Source organism: Crocuta crocuta, unplaced genomic scaffold (assembly GCF_008692635.1).
Source record: "Crocuta crocuta isolate KB4526 unplaced genomic scaffold, BGI_CrCroc_1.0 scaffold619, whole genome shotgun sequence".
Taxonomy (NCBI): domain Eukaryota; kingdom Metazoa; phylum Chordata; class Mammalia; order Carnivora; family Hyaenidae; genus Crocuta; species Crocuta crocuta.
The window spans coordinates 5602387-5629176 of NW_027533395.1; the positions used below are offsets into that span (position 1 = coordinate 5602387).

Here is a 26790-nt window from a genome sequence, read left to right on the forward strand (position 1 = left end):
AAACAGTTCCCTATGCCCTATCAGAAGGAAATGGCCCAGGTTAAACAGTGGCAGAGCTGGAGCCTCTCATCTGTGAGCGCTGAACTCCATTTGATGCGATCACATCGATGAATGTGAGTAGGTCTCATACACAGCAGTGCTGCTGACACATTAGATGGAATGCCAGCCAGGATCATGGTCCAATATCATTATAGATCTCTAGCTCCCAGAAGAGAACTCCGAGTTACCTCCTCCAAGTCTGTCCAGCACATACAGCCCAGTGGACCCCATGGGTGTGAGGGAGGTCAAGAAGAGGTGCAGTCTCCACCCCAGCATGAGCATTATTTAGTGGAGTGTCAACGGCTCCACTGTCAGTCTCTCTCTCCTTTGTAGTCACTGTTTTCCTCCCAGCTTTGTTGAGATGTTATTCGCATATAAGATAGACAACTTTAAAATGTACAATATGATGATCTGATACATGTATATACTGCAAAATGATTACCACAATAAGGTTAGTTGACACCTCTATCCCTTCATTTAATTATGATATTTTGTGTGTAGTGAAAACATGTAAAACCGACTGCCTTAATAACTGTCGAGAATTGAAGACAATATTGGTAATTATAGTCACTATGCTATACATTAGATCTGCAGAACTTATTCAATAGCTGGAAATGTGTACCCTCTGACAAACATCTCCCTACTTCACACCCTCTGGCGAGGACCATCTAGTCCCTATTTCTATGAGTTGGTGGAGCCACTTTTAATCCATGTAAGTATCAGTTGGAGTTTGCATACTCTGATTGTGTCAACAAATGCTGTGGGGGAAGGCCCATCAGACACATACAGAAATGACTGGTAAGTTATCTTATTCACCGTGACTGGGCCAGATCACCTCTTAGCCCTAGTGATGGGTTACAAGGTCATGTTCACAGTGTCATGGGTCGAAAATACATGACATTTTAAATACAGAATTCATTCTCATTGTTAAGTCATATATATGGATTATGAATCATTATTAGAAAACAGAAAAGGTTCCTGAGAGAAACAGTGATTGAGAAATGAATTATAGATAGAACCAAAACATGTAACCATTTTAATGTAGCTTGATAATTTGATGCTGAAGTTATCAGAGTACTCATTACTCATCTCCTCAATAAAAAAATGAAGTGTGTGCATGTATAATCATTTGTGAAACATTTTAAGAGTACATAAGTTGATGTTGTGCATTTTGAACATTTGCTTCCTCAAAACATGAGATTGAATGTTCTGAATTATTTCTTGTCCAAATAAATATATTAGTGTTAAGAATGTGTCTCAATCATAGTGAAATTGTGTGTATATGTATATATATATAATGTGTGTAAAAACAAATATATGTAATATATATAAATATAGTATACTCACACGTAAGTATTTAGCAATTGTACCTTTGTCATTCTTACATTGGGAAGCAATAAGTAAAGTCTGTCTAAACTTAACTAATAATTAAATAAATCACTGTCCAGAGAAACCTAAAATTTTCCTTAAATGCTGAAAAGAAGCAGAGCATACTCTTCTTTCTGTCTCTTCTAACCACTTTATCTCAAAAGGTTTCCCACTCTCTTCAGGAGAGAAAAGCCTGACTGCCTACATCTCCTCCACTTTTTTCCTAATCACAGTCAGTGCATGACAATAATGGCTGATTACTCTCCACCTCGCCTCTGCCTCCTACCACCTCCCTCCACCCCGCAGCTTCCTGTTCCCATCTGTTTCTCTATTTTTAAGGTAAGTATTGAGGAACAGGCTGACTGGCTGCCTCTTCTGATAGAAAGAGCCTGACATATCTGCTCAGTCTCTCTGAAGGCAGAGAAGGTGAACAGAAGTGCGCATCATTCTGGAGACAAAATTTATACTCTAAGCAGTGCCTCCATGACCACGTGTTGATAGGTCCTCCAGACGCTGTTCAAGGGGCAAATTAATATTCTGTCGGCAGAAGCTTTGACACTTCGTAATGTTCCTTTTGTCAAAAAGATAATGATTTTTTTTCCTTCCTTTTTTTTTTTTTTTTTTTTTACCCTCCAGGGAGTGTAAGCAGGCATAGAAGGCTGCATTAGGGACAGAAGCAGGAAGGAGAAACATCTGAGACAATCAACAGAAGTGGATCGTTCATACCTGAACAAACACGTAATCATCCTGGACAATCAAAGAGTCTGGGTCAATGTAGCCTGGGAAAGGTTTATTTCTGTTGGCCTCCGTGCAGTTCTGCATTCGGCAAGTTAGGTATTGTGAATCTGGGGGGAAAAAAAGGTAGGGGGAATATATACACACAGAGTATTACACTTGGAGCAGACATTTTCTATTTCCCCTGCAATCTCCAATTCTTTAAACAAATCTCACATTCTTTAACTGCATTATTTTTTATCATTATTATTGTTAAAAGTGGTATCATTATTATTTTGCTCACTCTTTTTTTTTGAGAGAGAGCACGAATGACAGAGAGGGGCAGAGGTACGGAGAGTTCAGCACAGAGCCTGACACAGGGCTTGATCCCATGACCCTGGGATCATGACCTGAGCCAAAATCAAGAGCCAGACACTCAGCTGACTGGGAAACCCAGGCGCCCCATTATTTTGCTCACTTACTGACAACACCATCATCACCATTGCCCCATCACCTTGCCATCCTGGAATACTAAATTCTTATTAATTAATTTTCCTCTCCCAAACCTAAATGAAAATATTTTTAAAAACTGGCAGTAATTTTCTGATTTTCCTAATTATTATTTTTTTTTTGCATTTGTAGGCTCTTCCTCCACCCTTTGACCTTTGACCAGCAAGCAGGGAAACTTGGATATAACATGCATTCACCAGCCATCTCATGGAAGAAATTATAAATATTGTTATAAACAGTAAGACTCTATGTCAAGATAAAGGCTTTGTCTTCTACTAATAATTATAAGTGAAACGGAATAGGAAGGAGATTTCTTGGGTCCGAAAGTTTGCTCTCATTTTACAGATGAGAAAACCAAGACCCTGAATCCTACCTAAGACTTGACAGTGGATGGTAAGCCTAATCATTTATAATAATTCTTCTGTACATTTGATATCCATAGCTGGAAGTTCTGTGTATCAGGTTGCTGTCTTGGTTTTTCAACCACAACACTTCTCTCTCTACTAATCACATGTCACTTCATACTTAAAACTCCTTTTGCCTCCTTGCATTTAAAATAAATTCAAATCCTCTACCACCTACCACTCTAATGTTCCCACATGCAAATCTCTTCTTCTGTGATTCTTCTAATCTGGCTTCCTTTATGTTCAGAAATTTGGCTAAGTTTTCTACCACTTACAAGACTTTTCATTTGTATTCCCTCTACCTAAAATGCTCTCCCTTGGTTGTTCACAAAGAACGTTCTAGATTTCAGTCCACTATTGTTTCTGAGGGTCTTCCATGATTACTCTGGGTCACACACCATTTTTTTTTAATTCTCTCTGTTGAATTTATCACAATTTAAAATTAGCTCTTCCTATTTATTTCTGTCTCTATTACAATATAAGCTCCTTGAATATAGTGACTGCTTTTTCTTGTTGTTCACTGACATACTCTCAGGTTCTAATATTGTTCAAGGCGCATATTGGGCAAAAACTATTGTGCCTTTTTACTGGAATATATCTTTTTGAAGGAAGAAGTTATATATTTTTTTGATGCTTAATAAATGGATGAATTTGATTTTAGGATATCAGAGATGTATGAAGAAATCCACTCTTCCAAATTAAAAAAGAAATGAGATGACGACTTGCATGCAATGGGGGTAGGCAATAGTATATAGCACTGGATGAAAGGATTCACGAATGACTTATCTCAAGGACATTTCCACGATCATCTTTACCTAAGGAACTTGGGTAAAATCTGTATTCCACAAGGAGGACCACTAGGGGGCGGCATGCACATTTGCTCCATCTGACCAAGGACATGTAATTGCTGATAAGCTCTTATAAGACAGGAGGTGAGATTTATTCACAATATTCCTTCATCTCTCTGCCATCTGTGGGGATGCGATGGCTCTGAAGTACTTTAAGCCATCTAGTCGTGGTGAAACCATCTCTGAAGATGAACTAAAGAAGAGGCATCTACTCACTCTTACCTGCCTCTTTTTTCAAACATTCTTATAGTTCCATCTTGGGGCATAACTCATGGTCTTTCTCCGTGAAGACAATTTCTGGGAGTCAGTCCCTCCCAGAATTGTCGCCCTGCCCCTTATGGTGCACAAAATATTCACCTCATAATTTCACACCCCACCAGACTCTTCCACATCTTTTCAACGACTTCTATTCTTCCAAAGATAGCTTGGGGCCACAGCAATGGACACTGGTTAACTATGAGACTGGGGCTTGAGTTCTGATTTGGTCACTTAGTAGCTACCTGATTCAAAATAAATTTCATCCTCCTGAGTCTTGTCACCCTCATCCATTAAATGGGAATGCTACTGTCAACTCTCTTGCAGTTTGGCTCTAAAAATGAACTAAAATAGAATATATGCTGAATATTTTGAAACACAAATGTGTACAGAAATGAGCTGTTATCAACAATGATAATATTCCTATTTTCTCATTTGCTACTCTTCACAATAATTGGATCAATTTGGGGGTCTATTAAAGGGTCATTAAATTGAACTTGAGTACTCCAGTTATGTTTCTGTATCAGTTATGTTTCTTTTGGTGACCTGCCCAATACCCATTCCTCCCGGCCTCTTTGATGGAGAGGCCAATACTGGATTGGTTGGCTTATCCTTCTTCCTGCATGACTGATACGTGCCCATATGCAAGGATTAATTTTCTTTGGTCTATGCCCACTCAGCGTCTTCCAACTCCCCTTGCCATTGGTTGATTTAGGAAAGAGCATTAAAACTGCGTTCTCCTTGAAGACAATTTCTGGGAGTCAGTCCCTCCCAGAATCGTCCCCCTGCCCATTATGGCACACGAAATCTTCACCTCACAATTTCACACTCCACCACTCTGCCACATCTTTTCAATGACTTCTATTTTTCCAAATAGAAGTGAAGGGGGAGGGGTGTAAATGAGAAATGAGGGGGGGTCTCGTAAGGGGTTGCAGGGAAGGGACCAGGAGATACAGCAGAAGACCCTCTTCTTCCTCTCTAGAATGCTGCTTCCAATGTGATGCTTATGAGTGCTCTAGCCTTTTTACAAAGAGGAGCAGTCTTACAGTTAAGCTTACATAATGAGTATGCAAAGAGATGAAAAGGACCTATTTCCTGATGACACTGAGTTACTGATTATACTGAACTTACAGCTGCTCTTTTTCTGTGCTGCTTATGTGAGATAATGAATTAAAACAATGATTAACCAAACTGAATCAAAGGTTCCTGATTAGGAGGTCTTGGTCTTCAAATTACAAATACAACTTCATCAGAATTTCTTGGACTGTCACCTGATGAGAACTTTTGATAAATACACAGTGTTTGATTTATTTGTATGGGGTCTAAGAGTTTCTTTCTTAAGAGTTCAACCTCTTCTTCAAAGGTTCCTGAACAAGTTTAAGATAGAATATATAAAGATATACTTCTCATATTTATAACTCAGCTATTGAGAAATTATGAACCTGAGGGATTTGGGAAGAAAATAAAAGAACAGGGAAACAACATTTGTTGAGTATCTGTGTGCCAGGTACTCTAAAGCAGGTCCACATTTATTTCATACATTTAATCTTGACAGTACTACAAAGTATAATATATTGACTGGTGTTTTTAGATAAAGAGAATGAAGCTCAAGTACATAATGATTTATAGAAATGGCATTATGGGTTTCAAACTTGGTTGGCTCCAAGGCTGGTTTATTTCCACCAGTCTATGTTGTGGGAAAAGTGTTGGCAAGTTTGGGATCAACTTACGTTAAGTATATTTTGTCTTTAAGTATCAATGCACACANAACCAGTAAATTCATATCTTGTGTAGAATAATTTGGCAATATGGATCCATATCCTTGAAAATCCTATCTTTGACCTCCCATTTATTTCTGAGAATTCTAACCAAGGAAATACTTAATGATCTATGCAAAGATTTAGCTACTTCAGTGTTGTTTTTAATAAAAATAAGTAAGAGAAAACTGGTCAAAAATAGAGGGATAACTTGGAAATTTCAGAACATGCATAGTTTGTTATTAAAACCCTGATTCTAAAGAGTATATGAGGATTTACAGAAATGCTTAATGCATTTCATATATTAAAAATAGGTGACCAATTAATAATTTGTATCAACGCTTTTATTTCTTAGTTTTCAAAAAAATAGACTTTGGTTATTTAAGATATTAGCATTCAGGGAAGCTAGGTAAAGCTGTACTATCTTGGTAATTTTCTGTCTATCCAACTATTCCAAAATAAGAGTTTTTTTTTTTTTTAAACTAGGTTACCCAAATATGTGCATATCAACCGGATATCCTGCAAGTTGTATATATAGATATCTGCTTATGTATGCTTACACTGGAAAAATGAATAAAAGATGTACACGAGATGTCAACAATAGTATACAGGCAGTGATATGAGAGGGGAAGACAACTGTGTGCAAAGCCCTGGTCAGCATCTCTTAGCCACGGGGTGGAGGGGCTCTAGTCCATAGTGGGCTTGTGAGATCTGTCCCACAAAAATTAGGGAAGCTTCTCTAATTCCTCTGCTTTGTCTCTTTCTCCACTCCCCATGACACATATTGAGGCAGACCACTAGAATCAAAGCACGTAATGAGCCTTTCCTTAGGCTAAGAAATACCAAAGATTCCACTGGGCGACACACGCAAAATCCCAGGAAGAGGCTTTGAAACCACTGCTTGCTTAGAGTGGCTCAAAGTGAAATCTGCAAGCTGAAGGGGAAATGAACAATTTTGAGCTGCCTGCCCCTGGTAAAGTGCTCCTGGTTTGTTCTCTTTCTCCTCCTAATGGAAACAGAAAGAAATTGGCTGCGCTTCATAATGAGGGACCGATCACTCTTATCCCCCTGGGGCTTGCTGTAATAGCATTAAGTATGATGAACTCTCCATATTCACTTCTAGTGAGTGTATGATGCGATTCCATAGGAAGTATCTTGTAATTTGGCATTAATTAACGTCAATTAATGCATGCAACTGCTAGACTTTAGAATTAATTTCATTACTTTTCCCACACAGATGTTTTCCTTGCCATAGGTAATTAGGGCCCTGTGCTGCTCTTCGCAGGCATCCTCACTCTGTAGAACAGCTGCCGCTTGGCATCATGCAATTCCCACCCCTGCAGAATGTGTGATCTAGAGAAAGGCTGCCTTTCAAAGGCCAGGCTTTGAGCAGGGGAATAGGGCTTTTAATGCAGGTTCAAGACCTGCTAGCTTGGTAAACCTAAGCAATCACTTTACCTCTCTAAATGCTGATCTGTAAAATGGGAACAGGTTGGAGCCATCTTGCCAGTGGCTGTGATGACAGAAGACTTCAGTCATGAAATGCGTGTAGCCCAGGGCCAGGCTAGGCTGTGATCCAATAACAGGAGCTGTGGTTGCTACAGAAGTCCCCTCTCTTGAATCACCAGTATTACCCAGTGTGTCCCAAGGGAACTAACGGTAAAGTACTACTCTATCTGACACAATATCTTTCTTCATATTCAATGTTTGTTTCAGTTAAAGATTTTTTAAGTATTTTTTAAAAACATCATGAAAAATATTCTCCCTGAGAAGAAGGGCGGAAATGGTGGGGGAAAGGGAGAGAAGCAAACCATGAGAGACTCTTGAATGCGGACAAAAACTGAGGACTGATGGATGTGGGGGGAGGGGGGGATGGGCATGGAGGAGGACACTTGTGGGGATGAGCACTGAGTGTTATGTGGAAACTAATTTGACAATAAACTATTAAAAAAAAAAAAAAAGAAAAATATTCTCCCTGTATAATTAATAGGTAAGTGTGTGAGACAGTGGTCAGTGGGGAGAAATGGAAAATAACTAGGGCTCTGAGGCCATGAGAGTTGCCTGGGTGCCAGAGTGCAGCCATATTGCTTTCCAAGTGCTTCCTCCTGTTGGGAGTGATGTTCCAAGTCCTAGCTCTATCTCCAACATGCTGTGTGACTCTGAGAAGCTCACTTACCAAGCCAGGTTTCAGACTTTTCCTCTTTGTAATGAGGGTTATTAGAACTTTATAACTAGGGGCCACCTGGGTGGCTCAGTTAGTTAAGCGTCCAACTTCAGCTCAGGTCATGAGCTCACAGTTTGTGGGTTCCAGCCCCCCATCGGGCTGTGTGCTGACAGCTCAGAGCCTGGAGCCTGCTTCAGATTCTGTGTCTCCCTCTCTCTCTGACCCTTCTCTGCTCAACTCTGTCTCATTCTCTCTCTCAAAAATAAACATTAAAAAAAGAATTTTAAAACAAAAATGGATGTTAAGAATCCAACTATTACTTTAAGATCTGACAGGTCTTTACTATACTTTACTCATTGAAACCTGTCTCCTTCCCACACCTGCTGGAAAAAACAAAGCTCTGTGATGTTGCTGCTAAGTCTGTATCTTCAGGGCTTCTGCTGTTTCTAAACAGCATGTCCATTCCTGGCTAACACCCTGTGTTCATTCATACAGTTACCTGGGTTTGAACTGCTTTTCCTTGCCTGTTACCCTGCCCAAATATTTCCTGGGCTTTCTTCCGTGGGATTTTTCCTGAGACTCATGTTAACGTCTCCTTTCCCAGAATCTCTCCAATGATAGCAGCAGCAGCATTAACCTCCAAAATAACCACTGTGAACTCTCCTCTGGGTCAGGAACCATGCTAAATGGATTGTATGCTTCTTCTCTTTTAAACTTTGTGAAAAAAAATCCAGAAAGAGGTACTTTTTACAGACGAACAACTCCAGACTTAGTGACGAGATTTCTATAAGCTCATCTGCTAGTAAATGACACAGCAAGAAATACATCACAGATCTCTAGAACTCTACCTGTGATTCTATTATTCAACAAATATTTATTTAGCACCAAATCCTTTCATATACCTTAGTATTATAAAAGTTTCATTTTAGGCAAAGCCATAAACTCTGTAGGCAGTCAGTCATGAGCACTTTAAAACTCTCCCCAAACCCCATTAATTTTCAACCTTAAAACAGGGCAGTTTTTAAAGCCCATTTTTCTGCATATAAATCTTCCTTTAGTTCTTTACATTGTTCTATTATTTGTTTGAGAACCTTCGTATTAAATGTTCCCAGCTGACATACACATAGGCGTTGAGTCCACATGCTTGTGCTCATAGAAGCTTCAGTACCATCAGGGTTCTAGAGCCCTCTGTGGCATGTACCAGTCAGAAATTGGCATCTGCAAACATGAGACTCTAGCCATGGCTCCTGAAAAGACTATGTAGAGTTCAAAACAATTTCTTTGAAAATTATAAACTTAGTTCAAACATTCTCCCTTGGTATAACAAGATTGTGGCATTGCTTTCTTCCATGAAATCTCTTGATTTGGGTCCTTAAGTTTCTAAATGTTGTCTTTGATGCTTAGCCTTCTGACATTCAGGAGGCCATGATTACTCCAAGAAAAGCTCTGAAATCAGACATTTTTTTTTTTTCCAAACACAGGACTAGGAATTAGGGACACGAGACAGAACATAGAGACATAATAATTTAATAGAAATGCAAAACAAAAATCACTTGCCAACTATAATGCAGTATGATGGGTCCCAGGATGGATCAGGGGCGGTGAGCCCACAGGTGAGAGACACCCAAATTTACACCTCTCCACAGATGGTCTACTTTGTGCCAGAACTTGTCCGCTGGATACATTTAGCTTAGTTTGCATCAGACAGAACGGTGGACCTGTTATGGCCACCTGGCCTACCAGATTTTTAGAGTTGGAGACTATTTCACTATTCACTCTAATATGACATCTCCCCTAACTGCAAGGTAAACTTGATGAGAATGGGGCCGTTACGATCTCTCCCTTGCGTCTGGGACAGCGAGCGCCTGTCTCACCATACGGGGCCAACAGTATCTGGTGAATGAACGAGTGTGCAGTGAACCAGATAATATGTGTGCAGTGAACCAGACCTGGCTTCACAGTTCAGTCCTGAGGCAATGGCAGAAACATTTAATCCTGAAAGCCTTGTTTTCCTCAAAGTTAAAATGAGAAAAATAACAACAGAGCCTATTTCCAAGAATTGATGTCAGAGTACAGCTGAAGAGTAGCAGTAAGTGCAGTCACACGTGGCCAATGGTAGGAATATAATCCATGGCACCAGCACCATTGTTGCTCGAGAATATGTAGAGGACAAAGGAAGGAAATGTATGAGTCACTGCCAAGATCATTAGGACACACACTCTTTTTTTTTTTTTTTTTTTTTTTTTTATAAACAGGCANGAATATAATCCATGGCACCAGCACCATTGTTGCTCGAGAATATGTAGAGGACAAAGGAAGGAAATGTATGAGTCACTGCCAAGATCATTAGGACACACACTCTTTTTTTTTTTTTTTTTTTTTTTTAAACACAGGCGCAGGAGTCAGAAGCATTAGGACTTTTCCAGATGGCTGAAAACTGCCACACATGTTATATGGACTAGTGCTGCTGTGTCCTGGGGGATCCGGAAAATCCAACAGAAGCCCAGACCTCTGTCATGGAGCTAAAGCCCGGGGATAATAGGTTTCTCTTGCACCCCTCTGTCCTCTCCTCTTCTGGATGGGAATCCAGGGCACAGAACTTCCCACTGCGGGCTGCGCACAGAGGACACGGGGGAAGTAACACATAACTGGTACAAAGAACGCACTTTGAAAGCTGTCCAGCTGAGTCTGTGACTGCATGTCACTGTCAGGCGTTCACTGCTGTGTGGGGAGGCCTGTGTTATCGTGTTTCATGCTTTTCTGGTTAGTTTTCATCAGGGCGGTCTTTAAGGCTACTAACTCAGAGAGGCCATGCTGAAATCACGAGTAGTTGAAATGGAGCGGCTTTTGCAGTATGAACAATGGGATCAGAATGAAACACCCAGGAAAAAAGCCAAGAGCAAGGTGCCGCTGTGCTGCCTAATCCCTGATGCTGGCTGCAGGACAGGAGAGAGGGGGAAGGTGTGTGTTCGGCATGCTGGGAAATAGTGGGGGGCTATCAGAATTTGCAGCAGCCCTAAAATGGAAACTTCTGGTCTCTTCCCAGGCCCCACCCTAGAAACTGATAGTAAATAAAATGACTGAAAAGAAGGTAAATGAAGGTTATAAAATACGGGCTATAATAATGCCAGTTGGTTTGCTGGTGTTGGGACCTTAGCTGGAGGGAGGCAGGAGGGTGATCTCTCTCTTTTTTTTTTAAGATTTATATATACATGCCCAAGTGTTAATCTTCTCTAGAAAGTTAAAGAGATTTGATATCTTTTGAAGGTTCCTTGACAAGGAAACACAAATAGCCAAAATAAACAAATAAATATTCTTAATCTCATTCATAACTAAATAAATGCAAATTAAAACAATATGACTCTTTTGCTCATTGGATGGATTATTATTGAAAGATCTCTGATAATGCCTTGGACTACTGAGGGCTTACAAATACAGGCGTCCTCATATTGAGTGAGTGTGCAATCACACACCCATCTCAGGGGAGAATGTAACAAGGTCTGCTCAAATTTTAAATATATATACTTTCAGACTCAGGGATCTGCCTTCAGAATTAAATTTCTCTTTTCAGTAGCACTTGCTGCTTGCACAAGGGTGAGTGCTTACTAACCAAGTAACATGTGTGCATGTGGATGTACATATTAGCACCATTTCAAAGAGCCAAATACCTATATGTCTGTTAGTGAGAGAATGGCCAACTAGCTTCCAGCTGAAGTGATTACATTTGTATGTGCTGATGTGGAAGAACTTTAACTTGCTCTGGTATTCACCAACAGTGACGGTGTCATGGTTTTACATCATGAACTTTTCTGAGTGTGTATGTATGTGTATGTACACATATATTCACCTATATGAGCCCAATCGATTTCTGAAAAAATGCAGGATAAATATAAAAAAAAAAAAATTACCGCCTCTAGGGAATGGGTAAGGGAGGTCCGGAAGTGGATTTTACTTTCCACTTGATGCACCTGAGTGCAGCTTATCCTTGGTTTTATTGTCATTGCTGCTACTTTTGTTGTTATACAAGTCATCTATTTTTATAGGAAGAACTGAAAGCATCCGGCAGATAAGATACTGAGAACTGATGAGAACTGAGGTCTCTATTGTAGTCCCAGGGCTCCGGCGCCATGCTCCCCATCTCCAGATACCACCAGGCATCCTATTAAATATGGAAATCAGTTGGAGCACTGGAGAATGGGAAGGAGAAAGTGGATTCCCAGTTCTTACCAAAGACCAGAATTTGTGGGATGGTGGTTATATAAAGTTGTGAGTCTTCTTTGATTTTTATTTCACCTTGTAAAATACTAGTCTGTGGTTCATTTTGGCCAGAGTTTTGGGGCATTTTCACAGTTGGTTAAAGGGCCAAGGTTGTTTTTCCCCAGTGAAAGAGATTAGTCCTTATTCAAGTTGTTACAAGGTTACTTACTCATGCAAATAGACAATGAGCTCAGTAATTGTCCCCTGTCCCCTGTCCATGCCAGCACGGATCACCACCAGTACGGAAACACTCATGTCACAAGCAAGGCTCTTCATTTCAGAAGCGAAAGGGAGGAGCAATAAAGTTTAAACTTGGTATTACAGATTTTGTTCCAAGGTCATGTTTACAGATGTGTATAAAAATAGAACTATGCATCCCGGATAACTGCTATGTGAAGAATTCTGATAAAATTTCTGTTCTTTCTTTGAAAATCACATATACAACACAAGCATATGATTTCAGGGAGTTGGGGAGGTTCTCACATGCCCGCATTAGCCCTCCAGGACTCTGCAGACCCATAAAGCCCTTCTTGAAGAAGACATGCTTATACAGATAAGGACGTTTATTAAGTCAACAGATGGGTCAGTCTCTGAGCTTTGTTTTGCACACCGAACCAAAACAAAATAAGATATGGCTTTTCACAAAGCTTTCAATCCAATGGTTTAGCTAACATATTTTCTAACCACATGCATTACATACACAAATACCCAAATGCATCTGTATTAAATGATTTGGTAGAATATAGGTTTCATTTTTATTGTTTTAATGCACTGGGTGCATACAGTGTGTGTGCACAAGTGCATTCACACACACACACACACACACACACGAGATATTTACTTTATATGTGGGACGAGGCCCTGTCAATTTAGAGTTAAATGCAGGGGCCAGTAACAAATGTCACATCCAATAAATACATTCACAAGTTTCTAGAAATAATTCCTGAGATGGATTGTAATTGAGGCTGCCTCCCAGGGTAGAGAGGTAAGCAAGGAAGAATGACATCCTTGTCACAGTGTAAACTGCGAGACATCCCGATTCTAGAGCACTGTGGCAGAAATGTCTCTGCTGGTCATAGACCATCACAGAGCAAATGCTTTCCAGAGCTTATACATCCTCAACTGTGGGGACTTCAGTTGAAACAGAAATAAATTATAAAATGTAATCTAGAGATAGTGGAAATGAGACTAGAACCAAACTTTGAATATCAAGCCCAGTTAAGTATTTGTAAGCCACCCCTATGAGGATGAGACAAATAAGCTAGTATGGGATTTTTTTCCCATGTCAAAATGACAAAATTCCTCAATCTATTAAAATCAGAAAGAAAGAACTTATTCAAAGTAAAAAATATTGTGTTGATTTGGTATATCCCTATAAGATACATGACCTGGAATATAAACAATGGATTCCACATAATTAAATGGTATCCTAAATAATACTGAAGGCACAGAAAAACAAGAAGGGTCTCAATCAAAGAATGAGGAGAGAGGTAACATCAGATATTGGAATTCCTAGAGCCACTGACCAGCCTGGAACCTGAGTTTAATAAATATACTCTACGCTATGTTTGCTAATAATACCTGACTACTCTGATCTCTCTGTGGTCTTTCCTGCTCTCCTTTTCTACTCTTTTTTTTTTTTTTTTTTTTGACCTGAAGCAAGTACCTTGAGGAAGAGGAAGAGGAAGAGAGAGAGAGAAAGAGAGAAAGAGAGAGAGAGAGAGACACACACACACACACTGAATACGATACTGAGAAAATCTCATTTTTTTTTTATACCCAGTCAGGTCTGGCATTATACTTAGATCCTTTATTTCAATTGGTAGGTAATTTCTTTTTTCCTGTTTTGTTTTGACAGGGATAACTTTTCAAATTAAATCCTTTATTGAATTTTCACTCTTGGGTAGTTCCTGAAGATGCTGCCTTTGCAAAAAAAGTAAAATAAAATAAATAAAACTAGAACTGATCTATTTCATGTCATGTGGAAGCTGAGCCTGAGATGACAGCCTGGTATTATCAACCTTCATGGCTGCAGGGGGCAGAGGAATAATGTTGAGTCAAAGAAAACGTGCGGATCAGGGAAAGCAACAGCCTTGTTGTCTTCAGGATAGGGGGTTATGTGCGTTAGATGCCACAAGCCAAAAGCAGTATTATCCCCAAAAGCATCAACATGAAAACAATCTGGGATGTTACCAATTCCACCTGTGGCTTCCTAAACAAGAGGTGCAGTCATGGGAGACAGACCCTAAAGCTCTTTCATTAGATTTTTGTGATGGGACTTTGTTACTCTAACATGTTCCGCTGACCAGCAGCATTGGCGTTGCCTGAGAGTGTATTAGGAATGCAGACTTTCGGGACCCTACTAAATCAGAATCCACATTTTAATAAGATCCCTAGTTGGGTCATCCCAAGTTTGAGATGCCATGCTCTAAAGTTTTCTGACAACTTAGGAAGTGACGTGGTAACCCTGACAATTGGTCAACTATGTGTATTCATTCAATCAACAAATATATATTAGGCTCCATCTACATTTTACATGGGGGCATGTGCTGAAGACACAATACTGAACAAAGATACACATGGCCCCTTCACTCCTAAAATTTAAAGACTGGTGAAGGAGAGATGTTCCAATCAAATAATCATGGAAATGGAATGTAAAGAGATTGAGTAATGTCAAACTGAGATGAGCACAATAAAGAAAAAGAAGAGTTCTGGGGCACCTGGGTGGCTCAGTTGGTTAAGTGTCCAACTTCAGCCTAGGTCATGATCTCATGGTTCATGGGTTCAAGCCCCACATCAGGCTCTGTGCTGACAGCTAGCTCAGAGCATGGAGCCTACTTCAGCTTCTGTATCTCCCTCTGTCTCTGACCTTCTCCTGCTCACACGGTCTCTCTCTCTCTCTCAGAAATAAATAAAACATTAAAAAATTTAAAAAAAGAAAAAAATAAGAGTTTTGAACTAAAGCAAACAAAAAAGACACTGGTTTAGACTGGGAGTTTTGATACTGTTCGATGGCTACACTGATTGTTATCTTTGAGGGAAGCCAGGCACAAGGTAGAGGGGAGCTCTCTGTACTAGTGTTTGCAACTTTTATGTGAGCCTAAAATTATTTCAAAATAAAAAGTTTAAAAAAATGGAAGTGATGCTTACATCTGAAACATTCATAGTGATTCATTACAATAAATGGGTCAGGGAAAGCAGAAGAGATGAGGATATTCCAGGCAGAGGAACCAGCTGGTCTCAGGGCCTTGGGTGAGACATAGGACCCCGCACATTACAAGAACTGACAGCATGCCCATGGGCCTGCAGACAAGGAGTGAAGAGAAGACGGGGAGAGAAGCTAAGGAAATGGGCAGCCACCGGATTCTGCTGAAAGTATAGGTCAAGGTGAAAACTATGGACAGGTGTCCTGAATCGCTCTGCCTGAGTAAAAGGTTACTCTGGCTCTTGTGTAGTAAAAACTGGATCTTGCCATCCAAGACAACCTAATCAGTTCTAGAGCTATGGAGGGGTCACCACCAGAGAGAGCCCTGTGAAGAGGTGGGAAAAAAGCTCTAAACTGCTGGGTGCATTCTGTGTTAGGCATAGTGCTGGGCATATTACATATGGCTGTCCTGCCTGAATTTTTAAGGAGGAAGGTGATAGTCAGCTTGGACCCTTAACTGTCCCCCCATTGATTCTGCCAAAGGGGATGCGGGACCTCTAGAGATGAAAAATCTCATGCTGGGTGCATAATAACGAAGTAGGTGTGCTTTCTGGAGAGTTTGGAGTACAGTTTGCTTCTTTTAGCTGTGAGCTAGTAAAGTACAGGTGTCTTCTGCCTTTGTGCTCAGATGAGCTAAGGGCAAGTGGACAGGTACAGGGAACAGTGATGACGAAGTTTTTGAATTGTGAGGGGTATGTCTCAATAATTAGATTACCACCCTCTGGCTGGGCAAACTCACTGCTCTGTGTTAAGTACAGATAGTCAGTTCGCTTTTTCTTCTCTCTACTTGAGATTTCATTCTTCCCCCCATCTTTTCTTCACCTGTTCTTCTTCTACTTTTCTCTTTCTTTGATCCCTTTAACCTGTGGTGCCCTATCCTAGGCCTGGTGGTATGCCTCCACGCCTTAGCACTTCTGGAGAGCCTCTGGGCCAAAGAAGGGAGAGGAAACTTATGTTACTGTTGTCTAATTACATTACTTAAACTAGTTGTGACTTGGCTTCCTCATCTGTAAAATCGGGATAACAGCCTACAAGTTGTGGTGGGGATTACTTGTGATAAAATACTGAAGTGATCGGCCTAATTCCAGGTACAGGGTAAGTGCTAAGTGAATGTTAGTTTGTACAAGCACCATTATTAGTAACTTACTTCCTTTACAGATGAAGAAGCTGAGGCATAAAGAGCTTAAGCAGCTTTTTTCAAGTTATTAAGTTTTCATAAGCGAACTTTTGAGTCATTCAGATCCTGAACTGCAATTTTTTTCAGTTTCACGTACCCAAAGCCCTAGTCTCGACACAAAGCATAGTCCCTCCCTGCAGCGGGCCCAACTGGGTTGCTATAAGCTACCGATGTACCAGCAAACTAACTCAACTGATGTGTCCTTCAACTTGTTCATGATGAGGGACACACAGGATGGTTCTCTTGTCCCCTGTCCTTTCCAAGTGCTTTGGGACTTTCCAGACAAAACAGTGAGATATTGCCTAGGTGGTATCTGATAAAATCAGGAAAGTGGAAAAACAAATGAAAACAAAACAGCAGCAGTAACATAATACTGACAATAACTACAAAAATGTCAGAAAGAAGTTATTGGGGAACTTTCCCATTACTGGGAAAGAAAAACACCTCGATTGGATGTGAGATGTTGGAAACAATTAGGACAAGTCTGGATCATGAAGGACTTGGATTATGGCCATTGTGATTTCCCTAAGACACAGACTCGGCTCCCGGCAGGTTAACATCACGGAGGAGAGGAAGTACTTACGACCATCTATAGTTCTGGCCTCAAGGTGCACAAGGTCTGGTTCCTTGTTTGATCCCATCACAGACCTGAAACATGGACAAAGAGGAAAAGGAATACCAACATGAGTGACTTCATACATGCCTTCGAGAAACTCAGCTGAGCCCACAGACTATTAACGGCCACCGGATTTAACAGCACAGTCCTTGGAATACATCTACTGTGTTTACTCACACAGTCTGACAGTAAAATTTCCACTTCATATAAAAACGACAATGAAGCTTTTATTTGATGAAGGCTGGGCTTAACTCTGGCAAAGATGCTGTGTGTTATCAGCTCAGACTTGCAAATAAGTCTCACACATGGCATATGTGGCCTGTGACAGTCTCACTGACAGTGTATTAAACTTTCAAGACTTATCAGGCAGATGCCAAGCAAGCTGCTTTCTTTAGCTGGGTGACTTGAACAGTGAATTACATTGCTGAGTGATCTAATTAATTTTTCCATTTGAAATTAGCAGAACTACGTCCTACTGTCCTACGACCTAGGAACGAACCATGCAATCCAACAGATGCAGTGGCCCGTATGTCACAGAGCGACTGTTCTCTGTACTGTTGAACTGGAGTGAGAGGAAAATGCAGATGGACCTTACTTTAGGAAAAGTGCTCGAAACCGTATGTGTAAGTAAAATAAAATAAAAAGGAAAATAAAAGTCTATTTAAAACGTCTTGGAGGTGCATATTATTTAGTGTAATCTTGCAGTGAGCCATACTAAATAGAAAATAATTCTTCTGTTACCTAAGTTGTAATAGATAGTCAAATGCTGCATAAAAGAAGCAAGGAAATGAGCAGAGGGAGGGAGACGGGAGGGTGGATATAACAGTCTGTGAGCTCTCTGAAATAAGTAAATTAATCATTGTCCTAAGGGCATTCCCAGAACTCTTTCTTATTTGAACTCATTTTCTCAGCTCAAAGAGTCTGAGGCATAGCTGGCTTAGTCTCTCTTCATCTTAAGAAAAGAAGTCTCCTAACAGCCCTATTGTCACTGTCAGTAAGTTTTTTTCTGATTGACACATGTTCTGAAATTCAAAGTATATGCTCAAAACGTTAAACCCCGCTTTCTTCTCTCAGGAAGCAGAAATGTCCTAATAAGGGTTTTATAATTTCCCCCAAAGAGACAGGGGACACGCACTTGGACACTTCCCATCACTGGAATCTGAATACGGGCAGTTGGTGACATTCTGACCATCATTTCCGTTAAATGCTAGAGCTCTTCCAGGGACGGTGGTTCTCCATTTCCCACACTGAAGAGCTGAATGGGTCCACACGTGACCTCTTCTGACAAGGCCACAGTCATAAGACTGAAAAAGAAACAAGGTCCCTAAAACCCTTCAAACTAGAAATCTCAGCAGTTAACTGGTTTTTGTAAATTATTAGTAGGCAGCTGCACGCTGTTCACCTCCCGCCTTAACTGCCATCCTGAGTTTCTTCCTTGACATGACTTGCTTCTGTTGATCCCAGGAGAAGGCTGGCATCCCGGAAACAAAGTGTTAAAGCTAGCATGCAGACCTATCTGCTAATGGTGAATGTCAACGGGAGAGGAAATAATTATCCTGCATCCAGTTGCCTCTTTCAACGTGCTCATAGCCCCAGAGCAATAATAGCAGTTGTGTTTTAAGATCTTTTATACTATGTCTAAAGGCAGGAGCTGTTGTACCAAGCGACTTCCCCTCTTATCAATTCACAGAAAGAGACAGGGACTACACAGAATCATTTGTTTCTCAGGGTCTACTGTGGCTAATAAACTCCTCTTAGCCTGCCTATTTTCACCCCCACCTGTAGGAAAACAATGGCAACAACAAAATACAACTTTAAAGTTAAATGACAATGTTTCCAACAACTTTTATTGCTGATAAGCTCACCCCTCTTCCTAGGATCTAGGAGTAACTCCAGATCTGCAGTCACAGATTTTAAAGAATTACTGCTGCTTTTACTTTGTGGCACTGGTACATTCTCAAAAGCTGAAGCCAAACAAGGCCAACTGTCTGCAGCGGTGCTGGTTTTAATGTTCTTGTCATTGACCGTACACCTTGCACAGGCACATCACTGCAGCTGACCACAAAGTATCATTCCCTAGCCCATTTATACATTTTACTTGTAACTGCAGAGTCTGGTGGTTATTCCTGCATAGTAAGACCAATTACGGTGCTTAATGATGATGGCAAAAATAATAATTGGGGGTTGCCAGGGGTTGTGGGAGCGAAAATGGGGACAGGACGGTAAAAGGATACAAAGTTTCAGTTATAAAATGAATAAAGTTTGAGGATGTAATGTACAACATGAGTACAGTTAATGATACTGTATTATATAACTGAAATTTGTTGAGAGTGGAACTTAAATGTTCTCACAAAAAAGAAAAGAAAAGAAAAAAGAAGCCAGGAAACAAAAGTGAAGGGGAAGGGGAAAGGGAAGGGAAGGAAAAGAAAGAAGGGTAAATATATGAGGGGATAGATATGTTAACTGAGTGTGGAAATCCTTTTACACTGTATATGTTTCTCAAATCATCACACTGTATACTTTACATATATTATAATTTTATTTGTCAATTATGCCTCAATGAGGCTCAAAAATAAGAGCAAATCAAAAAACAGCATAAACATAAAATTTAATCCAAAATATTCCCTTGATGATTTCCTTTTCAGAGTGAGATCTCAAGAATGGCTTCAAGTATCACTATCCATCATGATAGTAAGTATGACTTCTGGCATTAAGCACAAAGGGCTGCACACCCTTGCTTTCTGCTTCTAGACAGCCCTAGACATAACCTGTCATGGTTCATAATGGTTTGCTGGATCGCTTTGTATAAATGTCTCTCTTACTTCATTGAGCTCCCATGAGGCAGGTGTTCTGTTTTTTTTATCACTGAGTTCTCTGTGTTCACCAAAGCATAGAGAAGAATGTTTCCTCAGGAGACACACAGACAACATTTTCACAATGGTCAGAATCTACTATAATGTCTGATATACTGTGTTGTTCAATTCTTGGGCTCAAAAAGAATCTCTCTGTAAATGTGAGAAAAAAATGTTTGATCCAGGATCCTTTAATTATATAAAGAGGCAATAAGTGGCTATATATAACATATCTTTATATTGTCTGTATATCTATTTGGGAAAATGAGTTTGCTTCTTGAACTCAATTTCACAGAAGAGCAGGTAAGCTTCATGCCTTTGTATGTACTGAGGTCTCTGTCTGGAATTCCCTCTTCTTCTTTTGCCTTCTAACTCTATTTTTAATTTACTTTTATCTTTTAAGATTTAAAAATATTGTTTTCAGAAACAGGGAGAGGGCAAGCATGAGTGGGGGAGGGGCAGAGAGAGAGAGAGAGCAGAGGGAGAGGGGGAGGGGGAGGGGGAGGGAGAGAATGAATCCCAAGCAGGCTCTGCACTGTCAGTGCAGAGCCTGTGTGGGGCTCAAACTTACGAACCATGAAATTATGACCTGAGCCAAAATCAAGAGTCAGACACTTAACTAACTGAGCCACCCAGGTGCCCCTTAACTGTATTAAAAAATACACACACACACACACACACACACACACTTAGTTTCATGTCTACAATATAATAGTTCAACAATCGTATACATTTCTCAGAGTTCATCAAGATAAGCGTACTCTTAATCTCCTTTAACCGTTTCATCCATTACCCCACCCACCTCACCTCTGGCAAACACTAGTTTGCTCTCTGCATTTAATAGTGTTTTCTGTTTGTTTGTTTCTCTTTTTTTGTTATTGTTCATTTGTTTTGTTTCTTCACTTGATCTTAGCCAAAAGGCCGAGAAGCGATTTTTGTTTTGTTTCTTAAAAATTATATATGAGTGAAATAATATGATATTTGCTTTTCTCTAACTGACTTATTTCATTTAACATAATACCCTCTATATCCATCCATGTTGCTACAAATGGCAAGATTTCATTACTTTTTGTTATGACTAGTATTCCACAGTATACATATACCACATATTTATCCATTCATCTATCAATGGACACATGGGTTGCTTCCATAACTTGGCTATTGGTAAATAATGCTGCAGTAAACTTTACAACTATCAGAATGGTTAAAATAATTGTAAAAAACACAGGAAATACCAAGTGTTGGCAAGGATGTGGGGGGAAAAAAAAGAAACCCTTGTGCACTGTTGGGGGGGAATGCAGATTGGTGCAGCCATTGTGGAAAACAGAATGGTTTCCTCAAAAAATTAAAAATAGAACTACCATATGATCTAATATTCCATTACTGGGTATTTATCTTAAGAAAAAGAAAACACTAATTCTAAAACATATATGCACCCCAGGCCTTCTTAACTCTTACAGTCTGTGCACTCTTACAGGCCCAGCAGCAGATACATGAAGTTGAAAATAGACTTTCCAATGAAGATGCCACCTACACTAAGTTGGTCACCCCTTCTGAGACTTCCAGAATGATGCACATACTTTTGCATGGCATAAATTAGGCCATGTGTCAACCGGTGACTTCATTTGTCTATTCTTACTAATCAACAAACTCAAACCTTTCTATATTTCCATGCCAGGCACCATGCATGCCATGTATAGATAGCCAATAAATGTTTACTGAATGTTTTTAGAAAAAGCAGAAGTACAAACTAACATGCAAACATTCATCAATGTATTTTTTTATTAAAACTTTTAATGTTTATTTTTGAGAGAGAGAGAGAGAGAAAGAGAGAGAGAGAGCCCGTGCAGGGGAGGGGTAGAGAGTGAGGGAGACAAAGAATCTGAAGCAGGCTCCAGGCTCTGTGCTGTCAGTACAGAGCCTGATGCAGGGCTTGAACCTGTGAACTGCAAGATCATGACCTGAGACCAAGTCAGAAGCTTAAATGACTGAGATACCAGGAACCGCTATGAATGTACTTGTATATGTGAAATTTGGCAAGTTACTTAACATTTCTGTACTTTTTACTATTTTTTATTGATAAAGTGAGGCCAAAATAAGTTTACCTAAAATAGGTATCTTAAAGCACTTAGTTGCTTCCTTGTACAAGCAAGGGCTCAGAAATGTAGCTGGATTTTCCTCTTTTTTTTCCCTTTCTTATTTTGGGAAGTAGATAGGGAATGTAAATATTCATCTGAAAATTAAAACTAATGTTGATAATAAAAGCTTCTTGAGGTTTCAAGGGTACCCCATGAGCAAAAGTTATTTATTAAAATTATCATCATAAATCAATAGACCAAAAAAAAAAAAAAAGACAACCCAGAGATCAACTGTATGAATAAATAAAATCACCTTTTTATTCAATGAAACAGTCCAAGCTCCTAATATGTGATGAGAATAAGGGCTACAGATTCCCTGTTCCCAAGAGCTTTAGAGCTAAAGAGTAGACAGTCATCCCATGTAACAAGAATTCTGATATGCAAGGAGCTATCTGCAGACATTGGAGGAGTGACCTTTCACTTGCAGATGGAAACCTGTTGGAGAAAGGAGGTCTTAGAACCCTTAAGAGTAAATGAATTCAGTATTCCAGGATAGGCAATAACAGGACCAATGGACAGAAGGGGTAGAAGAACACTCTTTTTAGAGATAAATAGCAGATAAAAAGGCCCTGGGTCAGAGAGGATGGCCCATACAGGCATCTACTAGCAAGTCAATAGATCAAATGTTTTCAGGGTAGAGCTGTAGGAAATAAAAGAAAAGTTAGCCAGGGGTCCAATCATGAAGCACCCTGTGCTTTTCATTTGATCCTAAGAGCCATTTAATGCCCCTGAAGTAAGGTAAGTGGGCAAGGCTATAAATAGCTCAAAAGAAGAACCTCTGTCCCCATCTATCTATATGTGGGTCTCCCTGTGCACACAAAGTGTAAGGTGAAGGCTCTCAGGTCATGCTACATCCAGCTCTGTTGTTGAAAACAAGACAAAGCCAGCCTCTCACACCTGTGCTTCCAGTGTCTTAAAGTGTTGTTCACAAGCAGGATCATTTTTGAGTAAAAATCTAAGGATTGTTAAAGTCAAGAATGCAAATAAAACAATCAGTCCTGATATAGTGCACTTCGATGTTAACAGTGCAACGTCAGCCTTCTGAAATGCAATCAGCCAAATGCAGTCTTTGTAGACATTTTCTACAGAGAAACTCAGAAATGTCACTAGTTTATCACTCACTTGGCATTTTGTCTGAGTTTATACCAGTTTAATATAGTGCTCAATAAATGCTGCAGAGCCACAAAATGTCCTGATATAGATAACCGCAGAGCAAGTATTAAAAAATAAACACCATGACGGGGTAGCACCTATTTATTCAGATTTAGAATTGCAGTTAATGGCATGAGGAGCAGGGAACAGGGATCTGCAGAGTAACAGAGGCTGGGGAGTTGGAAACTGTTGCCTGCTTTTTGTTTTGGAAGGAGCACTAATGTTCCCACAGGCTTTCTCTATAAACAAAGCCCACGGAAGCAAGTGGTTCTCTCTGCTCCAGAGAGAAGGAACAAATCACTGTAGGTATTAGTGGCTGACCCCCTGAATTTCCTCTTCTGTAGCCAAGGGTTCCCCCTTCCACTACCCACACAGCTTGGCTCTCAAGACAAAGGTCATCAGAAGAGTCCTGGTTAATGTGATGCTTTTTCTAGAGAGTTGATTAGGACAAGATATATACAAACTATAAGAAGCATTAACTACATCAAAAACACCACTGTCGTATGGTGTTGATCAATGGCTGGTGCCCATCAGTCAAGTGCAGAATTGATAACCACACGGGGCTTGCAAGGCTGTGCCCTTGTTGGCTTCCTGCTCATCAACTGTCAACAACTTGGATAAGAATACCTATTGTGTGTCTACAAAATTCACACATGATACAAATTGAGGAAAAATAATGATGAGATAAGAGAAAGCTGCTGGTAGCTCTGAAAGCAATTTACTTGCCTAAGGGCACAGAGCTAATATATGACACAATCAGATCAGAACTTAGGATTTCTGATTTTTCTACAGCTCTATGTATCATCTGTAAGAAGAACATTAATAATAAGACTTCATTAAAAAAACTGTTGTGAAGAGTAAAAGAAACAGTAGGTGAAGCTATCACTATTGTCAACAGTATAAATTAAGGGATCCTTTTGAGATGAAAAGTCTGTTAGAGGTTAACTAATTTGAACACCATATGCCATAATTAAGGAAACCAAGGTTTCAAGAGAGCAAATACCTTATCCAAGGTCACACCACTCAGATAGTGTCAAGGTTTAAATGACTAATCCAGGTTAACTTACTCCAATGATCCTTCTCATGAAAAACAATTCCTTGCTTTTTTGTTTTTGTTTTTTTACTTCTTAGTTTCTCCACAAAGAAGGAATTAACTCAAAAGATAATGTGTGTGTCTTACACCAAAAAGGTAAGGAGAAATGACAGGAAAACTTCAGACAATTTGACATTCTGCAAAGGGTATGTGCTGCTATGGCTTGAATGTTTGTGTCTCCCCCACTCCAAATTTATATGTTGAAACCTAACTTCCAAGGAGATGGTATTAGGATGTGGGGGTTTGGGGAGGTGATTAGTGCCTATATAAAAGAGACCAGAGAGGGCCCCCTTGCCCATTCTACCACGTGAGAACACAGCAAGGAGGTAACCAGCCATCTGTCATCCACTCAAGAGGGCCTTTATCAGACCCCCATATCACTGGATTCTGATCTCAGACTCCCAGTCCCCAGAACAGTGAGAGTAACTTCTGTTCTTTATAAGCTATCCAGCCTGTGGTATTTTGTTATAGCAACCCCAACGAACTAAAGCATGTGTGGTGGGCATGAGGGAAGTGTGGACCCAGGAATAGTGAACAGGTTCCATGTCCTCGAATCTGAAAATATCCTGGTAATTAAGTTTAGTTTAGATCCTCAAATATCAGGGGTTCTAAGTGTGAAGGTGGCTTCTCTGCAGTTACTTGAAAAATGACAGTAAGTTCTGACAATTCTGAGAAACACAGTGTTAGTCTCTGCACTGGACCGGCAGGTCCCTGGCCCCTACCTAAGCCTGGTTTAATCATTCTTGGATAGCTCTGCTTTACTTCCTGAGCCTATTGTGAAACAAAAACATTCCTTGGTTTTATTCCTGGGTATTGATACTGCAGAAAAAATACCCCAAGAGGCTACAGCTCACAAGCTCCTCAATGGAGAAGGGAAAGTAACCCAGTCGGTAAAGCCTGGAGAGAAGCAAGGACAGAATCCAGTTAGACACAGGAAGAAATCAGATTCATCACAGCAGGGGTACAAATTCCTGGGGAGTCACATGGCAGTTACTCTCCCAAGGGCTTTGCTTATTTACAAAGAACTTCTGGAGTTCTGAGAACGAGGTGTCCAGGGATTTAGAACTGGGCAAACACGGCGATGATACCCTGTGAAAGTGCTCTGAAGGCCAGTGTCAATGTGCCTTTGAACTCGTATTAACTGCTTGGCTGAGGAAACAATGTGATGATGGAAAGCGTAAAACATACATTAAAATTTTTTTTTACTTAATAATCCACTCTGGGTGCAGATTCTAAAGGTAGAGTCAAAAACATCTCAGCGTGACAGAAAGAGAAGAGAGGAAGCAGAGAGGGGAAGTTAGAATGGGGGAAGCAGAGAGGAGATAGTGAAGAGCAAGCAAAGAGAAGAAGAGGCCTCGATGGAACGGGGGAGACTTGATAAAAATGAAGANGGAGAGGGAGGGACAGAAGGGAAAGGTCATGAAAGAGGAGATAGTGAAGAGCAAGCAAAGAGAAGAAGAGGCCTCGATGGAACGGGGGAGACTTGATAAAAATGAAGAAAGGGGCAGGAAAGGAGAGATTACGTCTAGTGGCTACTCTGCAGGTCACCAAGCTTTCCTGTTATTTGTCTCCCTCCAACACCACCACCCACCCTCAATTCTCCAGCTGGAAAATATGCTTGACTGCCCTATTCTTATTATAATTGGTGTAATTTATTTAAATAACACTGCTTTAGGAAATCTAATTGTAAAAATAATATGTGTTCATTAAAAATATAACAGAAAGCGGACCAAGGTATATAAAGGAAAATAGAACATTCACACAGTCTTTTCATCTGGAAACAATCACCTTTAACATTTTGTTGTTGATCCTTTAGGGTACTTTTTCTATGCTTCTGTAGGCATTCCTTTTTTAAAAAATAATTTTTGCATAACATAATACTGGAACACAGCATAACATACCATTATATTGGAATGTACTATTTTGCCAGCTGTAACAGTATTCTGTAATTTACTTAACTGATAGGCTGACCACTGAGTACCAGTAGTGTCTATACATAATACTGTGCTGATTATCTTTGCAGGTAAATATTTGTCTGTCTCTCTAATCATGCGATTTTTTTTAATAGGCAGAATTTTTAAAAGAGAGAATTTCACTAACTCAAAGAGGGCAAGCATTTAAGACTCCTGTTATGCTGTCCAATTGTCCTCCAGAAAATTTATATAAATTATGCTCCTAAGAAGAGCATATGGAGAGTCCATTCCCCAAGTCCTCACCAAAGCTAAGTATTATCTTCTTTAA

The 26790-nt window shown here is 40.0% G+C and overlaps 1 protein-coding gene across 1 annotated transcript in view; it reads right to left on the reverse strand.

Annotated features, from left to right (window-relative positions):
- Nucleotides 1-26790, reverse strand: part of SORCS1 (sortilin related VPS10 domain containing receptor 1) — a 514658-nt gene that overhangs the window by 121164 nt on the left and 366704 nt on the right. The window contains exons 7-8 of the mRNA XM_077748457.1: nucleotides 17282-17346; nucleotides 2134-2252 (exon numbers count right to left, since the gene is read on the reverse strand). Coding sequence (XP_077604583.1) covers nucleotides 2134-2252; nucleotides 17282-17346 — 184 coding nt within the window. The remainder of the gene's footprint in view (nucleotides 1-2133; nucleotides 2253-17281; nucleotides 17347-26790) is intronic.